Consider the following 22,948-nt stretch of genomic DNA (forward strand, 5'->3'; position numbering starts at 1 on the left):
CAAAATGGGTGAATTCCTTCTTTCTACCAGCGGAAAAAACCTCTGCGATGTACAATCTGCCTACCGAACAAAGTTTTCTGTTAAATTTCCCCCCTCTTTTATTAACATGCGAATACTTCATACATACTATTTTTTAAATTGCTAATAACTGGCATATAAGATACTATGAGTGTTCTAAAATTCATTGTACAATTAAAAACTGTAAAAATTGATTACTTTGATAAATTGATAAATTGCCACTAGCTGTAGATCAAAACATTATGGTCAAGACATAACGCATGCATTTTATGTCCTTGGCTAATTTCTTTGGACTCTTTAGCCCTTAGCTCTATGGTACTGGATGTAGTTCTGTGGTTTTCTGTAGCACCTTCATACAGAAAGGGCACCAAAACCTTTGGATGCAAGGTGGATAGATGGCTTGTCAATAATTTTGGAGGTGAATGGTCAGAGAAGGAGCATGGATGAACGCCGTTTCATCTTGTCATGACTTCACTCGACATGAGGAGGGCTTTTGGTAATGCACACCAGCATACTCACACTCATTTCTCCCCTCATTTCCCCTCATCCTGTGTGAAGGCAAGAATGGTAAACAGACCAGTGAGTGTTAATACCATGAAGTAGGAGAGCAGACAAGCCAGTTATACAGCCCTTATGGGGAAATGCTATAAATCTGTCTACAGTGTAGCTATGTACTGTATATACATTTCTGTACAAACACTGTAGCCTTACCCAAATGAGTAAATTATATTAAAGTAAATAGTGTACTGTTTAATGAGATGTCATTTTTGTTATGCTGCATACTGGAATGTAATCCATTTGGTGGATATATTGCCACCACAGCACACTGCAGTACTTCATCTCCCCTTATCCTATAATCCTGCATTAGACTGGGTGTACGCTTAGAAAGACCCTAAAATGGATATTGTACATTTCTCCATTATAAAAAAGCTCTTTTTGAATGTTTTAGTAAAACAGCAGCAGCTACAGTACATCGACCATCAACACATTGACTGTGGGACTGTGCAATCAGCTTATTATTATTAGGTTATTTATATGATGGTGAAAAGTGCATCCCTATACTCTGTTGCCAGATTCTGTGATTTATTGCTGGCTTTACTTTTATATAATGCTGCATTACTGGGTTTTCATACATTTCTTACACTGAGCTACAGACCTTCGAGGACACGAAGACTGCTGCCTTAGCATTAAAGTTAGCATTAACCTTAGGCTATCAACCTCCACTATCGATGTGGGCAGAAGAGCTGACCAATGTGCCATCAAAAACAGGATAATAAGCAAACCACAGCAGCAGGATGTCCAGATCAGAAACTGTTCTTGTGGCATGACCATCAAAGAAAATCAGTAGTATATAAGAAAATCAGTAGACTATATCCGCCACCACGAAGGCTAGGTTTACACCATGTTGATACATAGCACGTGTTGTTTCTTGGTGATGTGGCAGAAATACTACCTGATTAACTGAGTCAATCTTCTTCAGGAACATTAGATAGTTATCTTACATATTCTCCCTAAGCTAAGCTCTAAAATGGGATTCAAACTCACAACATTTTAATCAGAAGCCCAAAGTTTTAACCACTGTGCTACCATTATGGCATTTTTAGTATTTAAAACTGTCTAGATATACAGCATGAAATCTTCATATATATTCCATTCTCAGTCTTTCATATCCTAAATATGTTGCAGTATTTATCTTTTCCAGTCATGTTCAGGGCTTGGCATTTTTCGCACTCACCACTCAGCCACACCCACTTTAAGCCTGCTTATGCTTTGATATGGAAAATGACCCCAAAATAAGCTCCTAAAAACCTGAAATGTTCTTGTTTTTTCCCTAAACAGTAGGAGGATATTATCTATCTGCTGGCTTGTCTGTCAAACAAGCGGTTGTTTCCTGTTCACACATTGGCTGCGTGCTTTGGTGGAGACAATCGCTGAAAGCATTTCTTCTGACAAAGATATACATTCACACAGGTAGTGTTGTTCAAGATACTCTACCAGAAAACATCTAGCAATTAGCCAAAAAAGTAGCATGATTATAAAATGCGTAGACTGTTCTTACATTTTCTGCAAATTAAAACAATAATTAAAAATCTGCTTGCTCACAAACAATTTGTTAGCATTTTTCACAATTGACAATTTCAACAGTTAACCAGAACAAAAAAAGGAACTGCACCACTGTGTTGACCTGAAATAGAAAGGTTCCTCCAAATAACAGGCAGAAATGATCGGAATACAATGTAGTGCATAAGTCTATGTGTCTTGTTTAAAAAATAAAAAAATAAAAAGAAAGGAAAGGAATAAAGCCATTTTTCATTGATTGCATCATTGCTGGGCAGCAACATCCCCTCTAACCGTCAAAAAGTATTTCCCACCTACTTAATGCTGAAGTAGCGGTTTCAAAAGGAAGTATAACTCATTCTTTATTGATATTATAAAATCGCTACTGAAAGTGACATGAAAGTGACATGACATATGACTAAGTATGGTGACCCATACTCAGAATTTGTTCTCTGCATTTAACCCATCCAAAGTGCACACACACACCATGAACACAAACCCGGAGCAGTGGGCAGCCATTTATGCTGCGGCGCCCGGGGAGCAGTTGGGGGGTTCGGTGCCTTGCTCAAGGGCACCACAGTCGTGGCCGGCCCGAGACTCAAACCCACAACCTCTAACCATTAGGTCACAACTTCCCCCTACTGCTACTCCTATACACATTTTACACATCCGTCTTCCTCCAGTTAGCGCAGACATTCTCATACTTATGACAACAGCACAAGAGGACAGAGGTGGTAAAACTAGACATAGAGAGTTGGTGTACAGAGGAAGTGGGAAAGAAGATAAATGGGCTGAGAAGGTACATCCTCAGCACTCCCAAAAGCGTGTGAAAGCTGCTATGGTAGCAGGTACCATCTCCTTTTATTTATCCACTGTCCACAGTTTACACACCATTTCCACTAAAGTGCACACTTTTTTGTGCTGGAGCATTTGGGATTACTCTGTAATATGTGGAGATAGTGGAGATAACTTTCTACTTTTTTTTTTTTTTTTGGTGCATGCAAAAATAAAGAAGTGAAGATGCAGAAAGCATTTCTGCTTTTTGGTTTTCGAAACAGAACAATGGCTTAGAATAGCAACGTATTCTGTCAAGTAATTATGCCCTGATTAGTTTAAGCTTGTCTTCATCTAATACACAGAATGTGTGAATATCCATAGTAGTACAGAGCAATTTTGCTTCAATTCAATTCAAGCATAATTTATTCTGTGTGTATGTGTGTGTGGGAGGGGGCACTGTATGTATACACAGGCAGGCTTCCCTAGGGTTAAGAGCTACTGGGAGCTAGCGGACACAAGGTCCAAATTACCACCACACACACTCTCCAGGTAAAAGTAACTGACACACACGTAACAAAACACAATCACAACTTGCTGCAATTAATGCCCTTCAAACACCCCCATGCAGCACATCTACTGGAGCACACATATAATACCAGCTAACAGGTGCCGTCAACACCCACATGCAAACCTGTTATTTACACTTCGCTCTGTGGCACACTAGCACTACAAAGGGTGTACATTACCTTATGCTATTTAGACACTCTCAAAATACTAATTTCTACGGTCATAAAAAGCACTCTATATTAAAAATAAACTTTTACACAGCTACTAATAAGAGATTCAGTTTGTGTGTTTCAGATTTCAGATTGTGTGTATCAGTTTCAGATTGTTTAGACACATGTCACACCTCACAACCGGAAATAAGAGAAAGAGACAGATAACAGCCCTCCTCAATAACATAAAGCACTTTTGTTTGGATTTGGTTTGGGATCTGCTTATGCCACCCAACACAAACACTTCAGTTAAACAAAGGAGCCTTGTATTGCCAAGAAGATGTGGACCAGAAGAGAGAGAAAGCACATGGCGGATGGACCAACAATCTACCAGAGGGAGAAAGACAGGGACACAACCCCCCACCGCACCCCACCCATCCCCCTAAATGAACTCCCACAGTATGTGACTGCTATACAATTCCATTCACTTTAATTGTTTAGAGCTTTGAACAATTGACATTGTCTCAAAGCAGCTTTACAGAAGTATAGAGACGGAATAAATTATAAAGTTTAAAAGTAAGTTACTATACATCTCTTATATATATCCCTAGTGATAAGGCCATGGGCAATGGTGGCAAGGAAAAGCTCCCTGAGATGATATGAGTAAGAAACCTTGAGAGGAACCAGACTCAGAAGAGTCAGACACATCCTCATTTGGGGTGACACTGCACAGGAAATAAGGTAAATGTAAATAATGCCCTTTCTACAACAATTTATATTCAAGTGGAATTGTGCAACCAAGAGCTTCTGAAGAAACCTTCCTGCACAGCTTCTGCTAAGTACTTGAAATCTTAATTAAAGTCACATTTGTAAGGAATGGAAATAACCCAAAGACAGAATAGACCGATTACACAGAACATGATTTTTTTTTTTAAAGAAAGCAAAGCGAGCTTTTATTAGGAACTATTCTACAAACCAGCAGCAGCCCAGTGGTTAATAAGGTTATAAGCTCTACCCTATAAAATGTTAATGTGTTCTTCACTTTATCCTATTATAATGCATACATAGATCTTGGAAGTTATTTTTACTAGTGGTATGTGTACATATATACCCGTGTTTTATCTACATTCATCTCGCAACTCACTGTAAACCATAGCACCATTACTGTACACGTTTTGCATCCCTGGGTACAACTGTATTTGATGCAAAGTAAATGCAAAATCGTCAGGTGAATCAGACAATATACTCACACATGCACGTGCACACACCTCTTTGTAGTTATAATAGTGAATGAGAAACTCCACAATGTTACAGATAAACAAATGTAGAACATCAGGAGTATAGTTTCTAAAATGTTCAGTCAGCAGTGTGTCCCTGGTGTTAATCCACATTCTAGAGTGGGGGCAAAGAGATAGAAAGAGGGAATGAGTGTCATGCATGTTTGTGAATATTGCAATAAAGGTCTGGGGGGTTGGTGTGGGGGTCGGGGCAGAGGCATTTGTTCTGCTTCGGCTTAATCAAATCCAATTACATCAACTAGGGTGCACAGGACACCCCCAAAATTATAAGGTTGGAGGAATACCAGAGTATCATTCATTCGCCAGAGCTGTGTGGATAGTGAACTAGTCTTTCACAACAACTGCATGTTTCCTCGTGCAACTGCTTCCTTCTTTGTTTCACATAATGATGATTCTTCTCAGTTTTTCATTCTCACACCCACACCCATACACACACCCTCACACATGGTCAAATGAAAAAAATAGCCACTGGAGTGCACCTGTTACAGCAAGGTCACGGTTCTACATGGCTTGGTATCATTAATGTGGTTAATGACGTGCTAACGTCTGGGAAAAACACTTCCTCGTAAACGAGAAATAGAAACAGCAAAGGTAACCAGCTACAATTTGCAGAAATTAAAACATTTTCTGCATGTTTACTCCCAGATTTCACTAAAGAAATAGTTATGGGAAATGAGAAATTACCATTTCTTAGACACTCTTCATTTCTTACATCACTCTAGATATCCTTCAGTCATACCTCAACACCACAATTCTACTATTCTGCTTTCTGACCAAAATGATTGTGTATTCTCAAATCTAGTATTTATTCAATATTGATAGTAACTTTTTGTATGCAGGAACATACAGTAAGAAAAGACCCGAGGCTAGACAAGATAATGTCATTTATAACATTGTGCTAATGTAGTACACTAGCTAATCAGGTTACTGGCTGTTAGCATATGAATTTCTTCTTTTCATATTCAAAATCATAATCCTGTACACAGAAGCTAAATAAATGACCAGCATTCTGTATGCAAATAGTGCATTATAGACCTGTACACAGCTCCTCCCAGTAACAAATATCAATAAATCTTGAGTATTCTAGCATCTGAGCAGTTAACTTAAATGCTATCAGATAAAAAAACAGCATGTGTAGTTTGCTGACAATATACCAGTACACTTTTTGGACAAAACTCTATCCTCGAAAATCACTAACACTCAGCCATGGCTACTGTTGTATTACGGTCTTACGGTCTCATCAGAGATCTTCACTGCAGTGTTCTTTTCCTCAATGCCTTCTTACATATGAATAGGCTTCAAGTAAAAGTGCTTTTACATCACATATGCCCCGGACTGTCATGCTATTGACCTCCAAAGCCAATTTAATTATGCCAAAAGCAGCAGTCCACCCAGCTGTCACACGAGTAGCAAGCATCTGCATTTAACAATGCTTTCTGACATTGCACAAGCAAGCACAAACACTGTATTTAGATTACTGTAAAGTACTAATTAACAAAATACATTATTTCTTGTTTTCTTTAGCATCTAAAATGGCTTGTTACATGTTAAAATCTCAGCATGCATATACGTGTATATATATATATATACACGTATATATATATATATATATATATATATACTTATGTATATGTATATATATATATATATATATATATATATATATATATATATATATATATATATATATATATATATATATATATATATACATAAGTATACATACACATGTATATATGCAGAATATCATCCCTGAGGTCCACTCCACTTCATAGCAAGACCCGATTACCAATGGAGTGCAAATAAATGCTAGTCGAACACCTGGGTCCTCCTCAGAGCCTGAGCTGCTTCAATTAACCCAAAGCACAACAGGTGTTTAAAACACACACAATGTACAAGCTGCTTTATAAAAAATAAACACTTGAAATTCGAGCCCACTGTGAACAGAATATTTACAAGGCCTAGATTACTGGCAAAAGACACATAGATGACAAAGCAAAAAATGTTTGGTAGCATATCAGATAGGGTTTGAGATGAGAATATGATGATTTGACATTTGATTTTCCCATGGTAGCAGTGGTAATAATACAAGGCATATACCGTGTTTAATAATGAGTTTTAACTCTCCACGGATTACTATATGTGGAAATGCAATAATTATGTAAAAGATACAGAAAGAGGAATATGGTGTGTGTGTGTGTGTGTGTGTGTGTGTGTGTGTGTGTGTGTGTGTGTGTGTGTGTGTGTGTGTGTGTGTGTGTGTGTGTGTGTGAATAAGTTTCAAATTAAACACTCTTGTCCCATGCTGGACTAAAAAAAGAAAATAGATGCCATGGTGCCTGGAGAAATTAACCATAATCACAGGGTTTATCAACATGACCTCCTTGCTATGGCACACACACGTCACATGAACAGTTCTGCTTCCTACTGAAACAACCAAATCATCACATCTCATTCCTTGACTTGTCACTTACAGCCAAGTCCTAAACTTGACTGCAAATTCAATCACATGCCCTTGACAACAAGATCCTTACAGATAATACATTATAACTTTCATTCTGTATAACCATAATTTTTACATCAGTCACAATCACATGAGTTTCTTATAACATCTCATGCAGTTTCCTCGATTATTGAAATAATAATCAGAAACGTATACACAACATTTAGCTAGTTTCAATTTATTTATTTATTTTTTCATTTTGTGTTTTATAAAATCACTATGTTTTTCAGAACGTATGCATGGATGTCAGCCAGCCTGCTGCATGTTAGGGGCCACATGATTTTTCTTTAAAGATGGCCTCCTCCCCCACCTCTCTCTCTCTCTCTCTCTCTCTCTCTCTCTCTCTCTCTCTCTCTCTCTCTCTTGCATTAATAATATCTGAATCTCTAAAGGAAATCCCTCCCTATTGCCATCGCTAAACATGCTCGACATGGAGTGATGAGGACATCCACTCCTCTCTCTCAATAATTCCGACCACGGAAAGACCCGACAAGCCGAAAACAAACGAAGAGAGCCGAAGGAGCACGAAAACGACGAGGTGCTACTGGGCGCTGTCCACCAGCCAAGGCGCCTGAAATTCGTATATACACTAAAGCTGACCATCCCCGCCCACGAGCAAAAATGGTCATTTGAACTCCTCTAAACTACATGGCCACTAAACACAGCTGTGTTGTGATTGCAGAATCATGTTAAAATGCCATGTAAAACCCACGGGCTGTTTTACACAGCGTGGGCTAATCCTGGAAAATGGCAGCTTCCCGCGAACCTTGACCATCCAGATGAAAACATTTAACCCGCTCGTTCACTAGTTTTTAGTGCTTTTGAACGATGGCCTACTAAACGCGCTTTACTTGGACCCATAAACATGGAAAATGGTACATTTTGCAAGCCCATTATCCAGTTTATTGCCACAGCCTATTGGAACCTGTTCAGTGAATGACAGCGTTGGATGGAGATGGAGATGGAGGGAGGGAACTAGGAAACGCTACCAAAATGCGATAAGACATAACCTTTACCTCCCCGCAGCGTTTATGATTTAAGGATATCTTAAGGTTTCTTTATTGTAAAGGCTACTAGAAAACAGACATGACTGAACAAATTGGGGTGTTGTCACCACCCCCTCCCCTCCCCTCCCCCCACAATAAAATTATATTATAGCCCCCTCATTCAGGGCCTACAGCGTTATGTACGTTATGGATATTGTAAAAGGAAAATAAAAATAAAAAATGAATCACAGGAGGTCACTGACGCACAAGCAGCCCGAGAGGGTTAAATACGCTCAGCTTTTTTATTAAATAAAATAAAAGGCAACTAACAAGAAACGACGTGCAGATAAAATGCCGCACTGAAAATCTTAACGCTACAAGACGCCGCTTATAGGCTACATGTCACCAAACCCGAGATCAGAACGTACGGATCAGTGAGAAAAATGCATTAACATAAAGATTACTTAACATATAAGAAAAATGTCTGGCGAGCCAGAGCCGCTAATAAAGAGGGTTACACGGTCCCGCTCAATGAACCGGGCTTTCAGCACCATGTTCATGAACAGCACGTCCGTGATCATTAAAGCCGTCAAAATGGATCGTGGCACAGCTACAGTGTAGCATCCCTTTAGCTACATGAAAAACATGGCGGACCTTTGGATTCGCCATTGGGCAAGAAGTGTGCGTGTGAGTGCGTGTACACTCGTAGCTACTAGTACACATTATTCCAGAAATCGCATTGAGAATCCGTGGCACTTACTTCATCTGTTTGACGATGGTGCTTTTCCCGGACTCACCAGCCCCTGCAGACACAAGACACACAAGGGAATGAGACAGTCTGCTCTAATGGAAGTCCAGTACCATTCTCTGCTTTATAAATGAATGAAATGAGCCATGAGAATTGTGCAAGCTTCCCTACAGAAACATTATGATCGTGTCCTCTCCGTGGGAAGCGGTGCTTTCATTACCTAGCAGGAGCAGTTTCACATCCTTGGCCGCGGTGATTCCGTCCTCCTTCAGGTTCTTCTCGATCGCTTTGCTCCTGTCCAAAGCTGCTCTCTCCTCGGCGCTCAGTGTACATCCCATGACTAGACCAACCTCGGCTCTTCGTGTGCTCCAAAATAGTGAAAAGGTGCGGCGGAAATACCGAGCAATCCGTTTTCCCCCTTCGCAAGGCTACCTCTTCTTCCCTGTCCCTCTCCTAGTCTCTCTCTCTCTCTCTCTCTCTCTCTCTCTCTCTCTCTCTCTCTCTCTCTCTCTCTCTCTCTCTCTCTCTCTCGGTGACTACAGCTAGAGCATTAAATCCCGCGAGCAACGTTGTGAGAGAACGAATCGGAAATGAGAGCTTGTGTATCTCTCTCTCTCTCTCTCTCTCTCTCTCTCTCTCTCTGTGTCTCTCCCAATCTGGGTGTTGTCTGCGAAATTTCGGTACGGTCCTGGCTTTGTCAGGTAAACGGGAGCTCTGTAGGTTCTCAGTGGTTCTCTTTACTGGGCGGCGGCAACAGGAGCAAGAGCTTGCATCGTTCTGCTTGCTCACAAATGGAGGCTCGGCGTCGGAGAAAGAGAGCGCGCTCTCCACAGTATTGTGCGCGCGCTGACGTCATGCGCCAGAGGGCACGAGCGCGCTGGCTGCTGTAGTCGCGCGCGCGGCGTTAAGCTGCCTACAAAGTGGATTTATGACACGGCGGACATACAAACGGAATCCTGTTTCCTTATGCAAATGAGTAAGCCGCTGTCTTATGTTCCACTGCAGAATGAAAATGATGAGTGTGTCAAGTGAGTGACCGGTGGTTCACAGAGAAACAGTATAAAGCAAGGTGTGGTCGCTGTTTACCTGCAACATCAATATCTAACTAAATAATAATCTAAAAGCAACAGCTGACCATCTTCAAGTGATCTCGTATAGCAGAACATAGTGCAGTACCTTCTTCTGACGATGCTGTAGGTGATGGAGCAAATAACACGCATTACAGTACATGAAGGGACCTGACTCCCTGATGCACTGTCAAGAACAACAATTGTTGATAATGCAGGGAAATTAAATCCTAACTTGTTTAAACCGGACCTTCAAATGAACACAATTTACCTTACTAGATTTGCATGCTTTTCTGAAGTCACTTTAATTCTGTGGCACCATATAAAGTAAATGGCATTGAAGGATGTGTAGAAGTAACAAACAGAGTAATGTTTGAGTAAAAGAAGGACAGAAGGGTAAACTTGCACAGGCATGTAAAATAAACCCTTTGCGATGGTAATCTTTTATTATATTAAATACGCCAAAACTAAAATAGCCTTTTTGTGGTTAATCGGGATAATTAATAAAAACATTCCACAATTTCAATTTAACAACACACACACAATTGCTCAACTTGAAGCCTTTGTTTTAAATTTGAGTCAAAAATATTTTTGAAGCTGTAATGTCAGGTGATGAGAGATGTGATGATTAAAGGTAGTTCTAGCAGAAAGTTATACAGCCTAAAATACCTATATTACTGTCCTGGTGGGAGTTCTAGATATGGAAAGGCCAGAGAGCAAAGCGAGACTGGAAAGAGCTGATTGAATACACCCACGCTCCATTACACCAGTCAGCCTGAGCTTGTGTTTTCACAGATAATGCCCATCATTATATTGTAGATCGAAACCATTTTTGTGTACCATTCTTGCACATGCAATTACTTAATCCTGTGCACATTTTAGTCTTTTTTTTTCACATATAAGCCTTTAATGTTATACAATATTAGATTAATTGTGTATGCTTGCAACCTTGAATTAAAGCCAAAAAAGGGAACAATAGTCTGTAGCAGGTATTGATTTTTAACCTGAAGTTAGTCTCACCATGTTGGGGCAAATTTTTGGAAATTGTCAGGCTGTCACAGATAGGCTAGAAAAACTCATGAGTACAAACATCCAAACTAACCTATAGTAAAACAGCAGCTGAAATCAACAGCTTAAAGTACTGTAACTCATAAAGGAAATACCCACAAACTGCTTAATAACCACAGGTGACTTTCAGTTTCTACATAAATGTTTTAAAAGAAAAGTAAAAGGTCCATTTTGTTTTTCTGACAGAATGTTTAAGTAGCATTTACATTTCAGCAGATGTGACAAAGCAAACAAAATTTTCAGTTTTTAAATGGTGAAGGACCCCTTTTAAATATACAACCATAATAATCTTATGTTCTTTTACTATTGTACAGTGTGCTTTTTTTTACTGTGTATGCCACTAGAGTTCTAATTATTTAACTGACTATTGTAACACGTTATCGGGTATTCAGTTGGGTCCAAAAGTATTCAGAACGTGACAGAAGTTTTGTAATTTTTCCTCTGTACATCACCACAGTGGATATGAAAGAAAGCAATCAAGATGGGATTGAAAAGTAAACTTGCAGGTTTAATTCAATGCTTTTACCAAAATATTGAATGACTTTGAATTTGGTAGCTGTCCTTTTGAACTCTTAATATGCTATCCAAAGAGATGTTAATGCAAGTGAATGAAAGGACATCATTAGGCTGAGAAAACAAAACAGAGAGATAGCAGCAACTTTAGGATCAGCGAAATCAACAATTTTGTGCATTCTGATGAAGAATAAATGCACTGGTGAGTCACCAAAAGACATGGAAAAGTGGATTTAAAGTTTGATTGAAGAAGTCAGTCCTTGCTGAAGAAAAACCTATGAGCAACATCTAGCAAAGTCAAGAACACTCTCAAGGAGGTTTTTGTATAACTGTCTATATTCAAGAGATGCCTTTGTGAATGTAAGTACAGAGGTTTTATCCCAAAATGCAATCCACTGGTAACACTCAAGAACAGAAAGACCAGATTACTTTGAAGCATAAAAAAAGCCTGCCAGTTCTGTAACAAGATTCTTTGGAGAGATTAAACCAAGATTATCTGAAGTTAAAGATTAACCAGACTGAGAGAAAGAGAAGATGCAGAAGGAATGAAAGGGCTCATGATCCAAACCATACATCACCTTTCATCATGGCATGGACATGTATGGCTGCCAATGGAACTGTGTCAATGGTGTTTACTGATGATGTGAATACAAAAACAAAATAGCATGATGAATTCTAAAATATATACAGCAATAGCTTCTACTCAGATTCAGTCAAATGCCCCAAAACTGAAACTGCAAATGCAAACAAAATTTGAGCTTTTTAAGGCAAAGATCATAATCTAACTGAGCATGTTTTCACTTACTGAAGACAAAGCTAAAGGCCGAAAGACCCACAAGTGAAGGCTGATACAGTAAAAAAAAAAAAAAAACATCTCAGTACTGGCAAAACATTTCAGCATTTGATAATGTTAATGGGATCCAGATTTCTGACAGTCTAAATGGACTAGATTAGGAGAGACTATATAAAAAGGGTTATTATTCCTGAACTATTAAATACATTTAAATTTAACGCAATATTTCTCTTAAACCCATTGAATTCATTCTAAAAGTTTGTCATTTAATCACAGCTTACTGTGCAACTACTTATTGACTCTTCTATAATTATGGTCATAATGAAGGGCTGTAGAAGGGCATGACCCACACTACTAGATGTAAATTAACATTTGTGACTGACCCAAAAGTAGAAGTCTTTTACACCTCACTGCATTTTCACTGTTTTATATACATATTCATTTCAGTGTGCCATTTACTACTTTGCTATATTATTCACACATATGACAGACCAAATTAGGGTGTTGTCTAATTTGCTGTTGTGGGGCTAAGTGTATGCTGGCCCATTATTCTTCAGTACACACAAAATATTAATATGATAAGTTGAAGGAAATTGCACACTCATGTCATTAATGTTACACTACTACTGAGAAAAGAGGCCACTCTACTGATGTTATCAATGCTTGGGGATGTTGAAAGATATTTTTTATTTAGAACACTAGTACTGTAATTGCATGTCAGGTTAACATATGCACAGTGCTTTTCATGTTTCTTTTAGCAGAAACCCAAAAGGTTATTGTTTGGTTATTGGTTATTGGTTAATATTTTGCAGCAGCAATAATAGAATCCAGTTTGTTTCATTTTAGTATTTTTATTTAATTAAACATAGCAGGGTTTTACAAATATATAGATGCAAGATAAAAGGGCATTTGAAAGACTGTGAAAACAAAGATTGATAGAAAGAGAACTAGTTAGAGTGCCAAAGAAACACAGACATCCAGCCTAGCAGATGGTATGGGATGATCAGAAAAAGGGACACTAGATTGCTCCAGCCTCTGTTGCTGACAAGTGCAGCAATGGCTCTCTTTGACTCTCCTCTCTAATTTTTTCAGTTGACTAGTGATGCACATGATTAGCTGTGATATCTTGCTCACAGTGATCTGGCCTTAATGACTGCCGGGGAGTGGTGTCTGACAGGATGGAGTGTACACAATGACATGGCCGAAAGAAAGACAGCAAGATGATTTCTGAGATTTATCAACACCACTCTTATCAGGATCACCTCTGCAGTTGCCATCATCTGATTCTTCTTAGCAGTCAATGTCGGCTCAGGCACCCTCATTTTTACTGTTTGTGACATGAGCATGGACTTTGTATAACATAAATTTAGACTCACGTATATGCCACATCATGTGGTCAGCTTATAGTACTAACAAAACTATGGAGGATATCCAAAAACATTTCCATGATCTCACGGTGAATTTCTATGTTGTCAACACTGGATTGAACAAGGTACAGTATCTTTCACAAGGCAATCCAAGTGTTCCTGCAAAAACTATTGATATTGTAGTTTTTATAAAAGATTCTTTTCATTGCCCTACTTTCCCTGCTACCTTTAATTCACTACTTTTTTTGAACATCAAAATTATATCCGGGGGGCACGGTGGCTTAGTGGGTAGCACGTTCGCCTCACACCTCCAGGATCGGGGTTCGATTCCCTCCGCCTTGTGTGTGCGGAGTTTGCATGTTCTCCCCGTGCCTCGGGGGTTTCCTCCGGGTACTCCGGTTTCCTCCCCCGGTCCAAAGACATGCATGGTAGGTTGATTGGCATCTCTGGAAAATTGTCCGTAGTGTGTGATTGCGTGAGTGAATGAGAGTGTGTGTGTGCCCTGCGATGGGTTGGCACTCCGTCCAGGGTGTATCCTGCCTTGATGCCCGATGATGCCTGAGATAGGCACAGGCTCCCCGTGACCCGAGGTAGTTCGGATAAAGCGGTAGAAAATGAATGAATGAATGAAAATTATATCCATTTTGCATTTTTGCTGAAGTCCTTAAATAGTTTTACACATTTTATATGCAATAATTTTCATGCTATTGTTTTCATGTTTTAAAGAATACACAGTACTGTGCAAAGTTTTAGGCAGGTGTGAATAAATGCTGTAAAGTAAGAATGCTCTCAATAACATATTTTCATTGTTTATTTTTATACATTTATAAAATTCAAAGCGAGTGAACAGAAGAAAATCTAAATTAAATCCATAGTTAATTTATAGGTGTGTCTACCCTTTGGCGTAAAACCAGCATCTACACTCAAGTCGGGGATTTTGTAGGATCGGACTCAGGTGTATGATTAACTAATTATACCAAGCAGTAGCTAATGATCATCAATTTCATATGTTGGTTGAAGTACAATCATTAGCCGAAACAGAAACAGCTGTGTAGGAGCTCAAACCTGGGTGAGGAACAGCAAAGCTCTGCTAGTAAGTTGAGGTTATGGAAGACAGTTTCATGTCACAGGTTTTACACCATGGCAAGACTGAGCATAGCAACAAGACACAAGGTAGCTTTACTGCATCAGCCAGGTCAAGTCAAGAGTCAATTCAAGAAACTTTTATTGTCATTTCAACCATATATATCTGTTGCAGTACACAGTGAAATGAGTCAATGTTTCCCCAGGACCAGGGTGCTACATACAGTAGAACAAACAAAGAGCTAAGGACTTAGGAAGTTAGTCCTAGCCACAGAATGTGCATCTGTGCAACCTGTTGCAAACAGTGCAGGACAAGAAAAACAAGACAGTGCACGGACAAAAGACAGTGCAAACAAAAAAATACAAGACAATACACAAAAGACAATAAACAGAAACTGTGCCGACCAGTGTAAATACCGTATGTTCAACAATATTGTGTGTGCAGAAATGCTGGAATGAACACAGTATTATAACAGCAGTTACATGCGGTATTGTCTCTCCCAGGCAAAGATTTCAAAGCAGCCTGGGGTTTCAAGATGTGCTGTTCAAGCTATTTTGAAGAAGCACAAATATAACAGTGGTCAGCTGAGGAAACATAATGCAGCAGATGAAAGACACATCCTGCTTATGTCTCATCAACAGCAAAGAACAAGTGGACACCGGTTTGCCCTAGGTATACCTTTCTGCTGTTTGGAGAGATCTGGCCAGAAGTGGTCCTTAATGAAAGAAGTGAGGCCAAAAAGCCATACCTCCAATTTGAAAACATGGCTGAGTGATTCTAGTGAACTATGCACAAAGACATAGGCATTAAGGTGGCGAAAAATGGCAGCTGGTGCTCTGTACTGGAGACAAAAATGTAAATATTTGGCTGTAGCAGGAGGCAGTTTGTTTGCTGAAGGGCTGGAGAGAAATACAATAATGAGTGTTTGCAGGCAACAGTGAAGCATGGTGGAGGTTACTTCCAAGTTTGGGGCTGCATTTCTGAAAATGGAGTTGGAGATTTGCTCAGGCTAAATGGTGTCCTCAATGTTGACAAATATAGGCCCCAAAATTATCCCAAACATTCAGCAAATGTCATTTAAAACTATCTTTGGTATAAAGAGGTCCTGGTAGTGATGTTTTGGCCTCCACAGACCCCTGATCTCAACATCATCAAGTATATCAGGGGATGTGGGAGCCTAGTGGTTAAGGTGTTGGACTAGTGACTGGAAGGCCGTGAGCTTGAATCTCAGGGCCAACGAAGCTGCCAATACTTGGCCCCTGAGTAAGGGCCTTAATCTCAATTGCTCAGCTGTATAAATAAGATAAATGTAAGTCATATATAGGGTGTCTGTCAAATGCCATAAATGTAAATTTGTGATTACATGAAAAGACAGAAGGATTTGAGGCAGCCTACATCCACAGAGGATCTGTGGTAAGTTCTACAAGCTGCTTGGGACAACCTACCGACTGAGTTCCTTCAAAAATGGTGTGCAGGTATAGAGGAGCTAGCACCTGCACCTAGAAGAATTGATGCTGTTTTCTAGGCAAATGGTGGTCACACCAAGATTTGATTTAGATTTCTGTTCTGTTCATTTTAGTTCAATTTTTTCACACATGCACAATTTTTGCACAGTACGATATATATAGTACTATATACATATCCTCATCCTTCCTGACAGCAGAAGACTTTGCTTCTTTCTACCATGAGAAGATTGAGGAAATCTGCAGAACCTTCACTTCTGCCTCGATTGCACTTACATCTCACAGTATGGCTTTCCTCACTCCTTCGTTGTTGCATTTCTCAACTGTAGCAGGAGAAGTGATTTTACAACTCATCCAGTCTTGCAATCCTACCACCTGCCCATTTTATCCAATCTGCTCCACTATGTTCCAAACCATCTCGCAAGACCTTCTGCCCTTCATTACCACTATCATCAATAGATCTATAGCATCTGGTAAGGTACCAACTACTAAGGGTTATTCCCATCCTAAGGAATCCTGCTCTGGATTCATCAGACATGAACCACAGACCGGTGTCACTTCTCTCATTTCTTTCAAAAATTCTTGAACACATTGTCTATAATCAACTGTCTGTCTATCTCTCACAGAACAACATCCAAGATTCCAACCATTCAAAACACTGATGCTGGCCTACAAAGCCAAAAACGAACCAGCTCCCTCTTACCTCAAAGCCCTCATCACTCCTCGCACTGCACCCCGCACCCTCCGATCTACTAGCACTGCTTGCCTGGTTCCACCATCTCTCAGGGTAAGAGGCAAGTATACTACAAGACTCTTTTCTGTTCTGGCAGCAAGGTGGTGGAATGAACTTCCCTTAGGGGTCTGGACAGCTGAGTCACTGGCTTTTTTCCAACGGCGGTTGAAGACCTACTTATTCAGGAAACAAAGTTCAACTTTGAACAATAAACTCATGGTATCTTAAGTATGTAACATAGTGAACCAGCATATATACTGTATACATGTATATGTATACAGTATATGTATCTACACATATACTGTATATAAGAGAGAGAGAGAGAGAGAGAGAGAGAGAGAGAGAGAGAGAGAGAGAGAGAGAGAGAGAGAGAGAGAGAGAGGAAAACACAAACAGGCAGAAAGTGTCTGCAGAAAGATATCTAAAGGTGTATGTATACAGCAACTCGTTGGCAGACGTTGCAGGACTTAATTCACACTTTGCTATGTTCACAAGTCACAGGCTACATTAATAGGTTTTTACACTTTTGGGCTTTATTTCAGTTCATAGGTGATAGTCTGAGTGTGGATGCAAGCAAGGAAATTAAAAGATCAACAACCAAAAAATACCAGGGAGTAATTGCATATGCACCTTCATATGATGTTCATTTGTATACATACAGAAACAAAAATGGGCCTGCCTTCAATCTTTCTGCCTTTCAAGTAAGATTGATTGTACACATAAACCATTCTGGACTCACCAGCATACTGACTAATGAAAAAAATATATTTTCCTCAGACAGAGTTCATGTGTACTTCATATTTACAGGCTGAAGGAATCTGGTGTTTTATGATTAAGCTAGGATTACAGAGACACATATACATACTGGTACTGTAGCTCCTTTCAGGCTGAGTAATCATTAATTTCTCAGCATGCTTTGAAGCACATGATGCAGTTATTCAGTTCTCAAGTCATATGTGGTTAGGATATACACTGTCAGACAAGACTATGTAGGCCCAAAATGCATATTGAATGCATTTTTACTTTCATGAAGCAGACTTTGTTTATCCAAATTGTGACCAAGGTTAATGTAACTGCTGAGCTGGAGTATTTCCAAAACTGCTTATAATGTGGACTGCAATAGAAGTGTTACTGTGAGGAAAAGCTTTCTCTATCAGGTTCATTTCAAATCCAAGTCATCACGAATTCCACAGTGCCATTGTTTTTGTCTTATTATGTATAATTTTTAAAAACAGTTGTAAACAAATAAAAAAACAATAATGTTTTAGCATCTACAGTGGGAATACTTCACAGATGGCAGGGGTAGCAGGAAAACACATTTCTTGTGTTGTCTTGCATTATTTGTTTATTAAGTCATTTTTAAGAAAGTAAATGCCATTATTTGTCACATGTTTTCCATTAGAGTAAAATATTTTTTTTTGCCGCATATACCAGCTTGTTAGGACATTGGGGTATGAGCACAGAAGCTCAACTTTGGAGCAGAGAGGTTTAAGGGCCTTGCAGAGAGGGTTAAGTGCCCAACCTCATCAGTAACCCAGAACCATAAATATTGAGATTAATATTTTTATTCATTTTAATATGTACAGAAAATATAAATTGGCAAATTGTTTTCCTGTTTCCCTAAGTGCATACATGCTGAAACTTTCCACATAGTAACAAAATCTCATCACTCTTTTACTGGAAACTTCTTGCTAAGTTTCTGATGGTTGCTGGTAGTGCTGAATGACTTGGAACTCTGGCTGTTATTAAGTGTGAGTGAGAATCCGTAACTAGAATTCTGTTTCACCACTTCTAACCATCAGGGGTGGTGACTAACACCTGAATACCCCTGCCACAAGATAATAACGAACCTAATGCCCCACTGCATATTGGAAAGGTGTTCGGAGATGATCGCCATTCACACACTACTATGAGGGGTGAGGGTTGACCTTGTGGTATACTCAGAGATAAATGTTGACATATTGTTGAAACCCTCTTCATGGAATAACACATCACAGTAGGACTGGGCTTTCAGCCCATTTGGTAGGCTATGGTGATATTGTTGTTTAGTTCAAACAGACCCATAAGGCATGTACTGAACACATTAGGGAATGTTCTGCAGATTGACATTTGTAGAGTGCTGTAAGGTGTATCATTTGGCTCACAAATGTGGTGCACAATGCCTTAGGTCTTAGTCTACATTATGCCTTAGCCTAAAGAGGGCAGGGAAAGTTCATGCAAATTAGTGCATTTTACAAAATGTTGTTGTACCAGGAAATGAGAAAGTGAGAAAGCTACTGTATGTAATCTAACATCAATATGCAATACATATGTTTGCTACATTTTAACATAAATAACACAAATAAGCCTGTTAAAATATGATTATTAGGACAATTTCTTTGACTAAACATGACTAGCTTAGTCTTGGACTGTGTGGTAGGCTATTCCAAGCAGTCATTTGTAATTCTGTGCCAGTTAGAATACAGAGCTGCAATTACTCTGCATGAGGCTGCTCTCATTATCCAAAATTCCTGTGATTAGGATTCAGAGTTAACATCAGTAGTGCTCAGGACCTTAAAATATCTCACCACTATGCCTGTTACTAAAAACATAAAAAGGAAAAAAGAAACTTTATGCCAGGTTTAAATATATGTCCCAACAATGACTTTTTTATTTGTTTTTGTATTCAGAAATCTTGGCAAGATTTGGGGGGATATATATATGTGTGTGTGTGTGTGTGTGTGTGTGTGTGTGTGTGTGTGTGTGTGTGTGTTATATATATAGATATATATATATATATAGATATATATATATATATATATATATATATATATATATATATTGAGAGAGAGAGAGAGAGAGAGAGAGAGAGAGAGAGAGAGAGAGAGAGAGGGAAAGGAAGGGTTTTTTTTTGTATAACATACATTTAGCTAAAGCCTATAAAGTTCTTCACCACCCAGTTTCTTTCCATTGAACCCATCACTGACAATTAGTGGATGAATACTTTCAGATTGAAAGATTTGCACTCTTTCAACAAAGTGAAGAAGAAATATCTGGTTTTTGCTAGAAATAATATGTTTTCTGTGTAATTTTGTCCATTGTTGACTATTTAACTATTATTTAAATAAAATTTATTTTTTAGTACTTAATTGGAGTGTCTGAATCTGATATTAGTATAATCTAATTTGATGAAACAACTGACAACAATGTATAGCAGCATTGATCATTCCACAGCCCCATGCTATATGTCCAGCACACAAAAATATATTTGAGAGCCAGGTTAGCCAGGTTCGATTTAGCCTTTCAGTCAAAGGTATGTGAGATGGGTGCAAACTATACTGAGGAAGCTTTTATTATTGCCAGCCACAGCCAAAGAGCATGCACTACAGTGCAATTGAATTCTTCTTGCTAACCTTTCCTCGGACCCCAAATCAGATAGCACACATCATTCATGAGGCTTACTCACCTAACAACTATTATGCCAGAGCATCTGAATCTTACCACAAGCACTGTTCTGCTATCATTCTCACGAGCTCCCATTATTCTTCAATCCACATGTGGAGGGTGATGATCTGCAATGCAGTCCCAGTCATGCTTCATGGCGAGTCAGGGAGATGAACCCTAACAAAAGTGCACAGGGTCAGGCACACAATCATACTATCAACTCTTCCTTTGTCTCACATGACTCACAGAGTGACAGCACAGTTTCAGCTAAATTGCTTGTCAACTTTAGAGGCAATAAATTATCTGCTGTTTATAATAATCTATGGTCATATTAATGATTCTAAGCTTATCCTTGCAGAGGAAAGCTTGAGTTTAAAATCCACCCTTTTTCTGTATGTGCAAGCATTTCATATGCAAGAAAATTATTGACTTACCTGGTCGACTCAGCCTAGAAAATGATCAGAATATATTCTAGGTCCTTGTCTATCAGATTGTTGTGTTTTGTAGGAAATTTACTCAAATTGCTTCAGGAGGAGCAATCTATTTGTTGGTCATCTGTCTGCATGCTTCTTAAATCTTTAAAATGTTTCCATTAAATGTGCTACTGCCCATTTATGCCCCATGACTAGGGTAAGTGATTTGTAAATTGCTTGGCATTCAGAAAACTCAAACCATTCTCCAACAGGTTTCTCTCTTACACCTCTCTTTCCTTTTTTCTTACAAATAGCCATGAAACTAGGATGACCACCAACATACTGTTATCCATCAACATACTGCACTGCACAGAACTGTTACACTATAATCATCTGCAGATTATTCATTACAGCTAGCCAATAAACTGCTAAAAGTCTTTAAGTCCACAGCACATAAGCAGGGCTATTCCCACAACCATAAAAGTAAATATATGGCAAGAATATTAAATTAGGAGACCTTGTGTGATTCAGTTAATCTACTTCATCAAGAAATAAACCAACTGGAAATTTCATATACTGTAAATTGATATTATTTCCCCTGTCAATTAAATGATCAATAGGCAAGTATGTGCATCATGTCATGCATGCAGAATCTGAACAGTTTCCAATCAGTCATGTACTCCTGAGAGGCATGGACACCAGACCTCTAAAGCTGTGCTGTGGTATCTGGCACCAAGATGTTAGCAGTAGAGTTTTTAAGTCCTGTATGGTGTGATGTGCAGCCCACACAGCTTGAACTTGTTTGTCCCGCACATCTTACACATGCTCAATCAGAGTGAGATCTGGAGAATTTGCAGGAAAAATCAATGCCTTGATGTATTTATGTTCCTAAAACCAATTCAGAACAATTTTTTTAGTGCAGTGCTGTAGGGTGCATTATTCCACTGAAAGAGGGCACTGCTATTAGCCAATACTACTGCTTTGAAGGTACTTGGTGTGTAACAGTCTTTAGTTAGGTGGCACGTGTCAAAGAAACATCAACATGGGTGCCATAATCCAGGTTTTACCATCAGATAATCTCACTGGCTTGCCATCTTCTATTCTTCTTGTCTTCTATTGCTAAAAGAACATGTGATTCACTTAACCAAGTCACCTTCTTCCATTGCTCCATGGTCCACTTCTAATGCCCATGTGCCATTTGTAGGATCTTTCAGACATGGGCAAGTTTCATATGGGCACTATTACTGGTCTGCATATACACAGCCCCATAGACAGCAAACTGTGATTCACTGTGTGTACTGACACCTTAGCAAATCACTGTGTGTACTGACACCTTAGCAATTTCTGCTATAGTAGCTCTTCTGTGGGATCGGACCAGACGTTCAGTTTCCATGCCCTCCAACAACTCCGACATCCCAGTACACATGTTGTTTTTCAGACACTCTGACCCATTCTTCTAAAAGAATTTGGCCCATGTCAAATTTGCTCAGATCTATTTTTCTGGCTTCCAACACATCAACATCACTATTTAGTTCACCTTTCAGTGGTGTGTGCATGTGTGTGCCTGCATGTCTGTGTGTTTGTGAGCGTATGTACATGCACAATACCAGTTAGGGAATTGCTCACATTTGTGGGTTTTTTCTCATTTTTGCTATTATGTTCAATAATAATTAAAACAATAACAACTAAGACAATAATATTAAAACAATAAATTATAGCTATTTTATATTATATTTAAATAATATACTTGATGAGATGATATCCTAAAAATCTGCTTATATATATATATATTTTTTTAATTTAGTAGGAAAACGATTTATTAAAAAAACACATTTTGATTCAAAAACACATGGGCATTAACTTAACTATTACATTGCCTTAGGAACAAATGTAAACGATAAGCAATGAAATGACTATGTG

General features: G+C 38.9%; 1 protein-coding gene across 3 annotated transcripts in view; it reads right to left on the minus strand.

The window, feature by feature from the left end:
* The window catches only part of gnao1a (guanine nucleotide binding protein (G protein), alpha activating activity polypeptide O, a), a 72,002-nt gene extending 62,065 nt beyond the window's left edge, over window positions 1-9,937 (minus strand). Inside the window, exons 1-2 of one of the 3 annotated variants that reach the window (XM_027161960.2) lie at window positions 9,325-9,937; window positions 9,117-9,159 (exon numbers count right to left, since the gene is read on the minus strand). In XM_027161960.2, coding sequence (XP_027017761.1) covers window positions 9,117-9,159; window positions 9,325-9,442 — 161 coding nt within the window. In that variant the 5' untranslated portion in view covers window positions 9,443-9,937. The remainder of the gene's footprint in view (window positions 1-9,116; window positions 9,160-9,324) is intronic. The other 2 variants (XM_027161957.2, XM_027161959.2) reach the window with 2 other exon arrangements.
* Window positions 9,938-22,948: the final 13,011 nt, after the last annotated feature.

This window comes from Tachysurus fulvidraco, chromosome 13 (genome assembly GCF_022655615.1).
Source record: "Tachysurus fulvidraco isolate hzauxx_2018 chromosome 13, HZAU_PFXX_2.0, whole genome shotgun sequence".
NCBI lineage: Eukaryota > Metazoa > Chordata > Actinopteri > Siluriformes > Bagridae > Tachysurus > Tachysurus fulvidraco.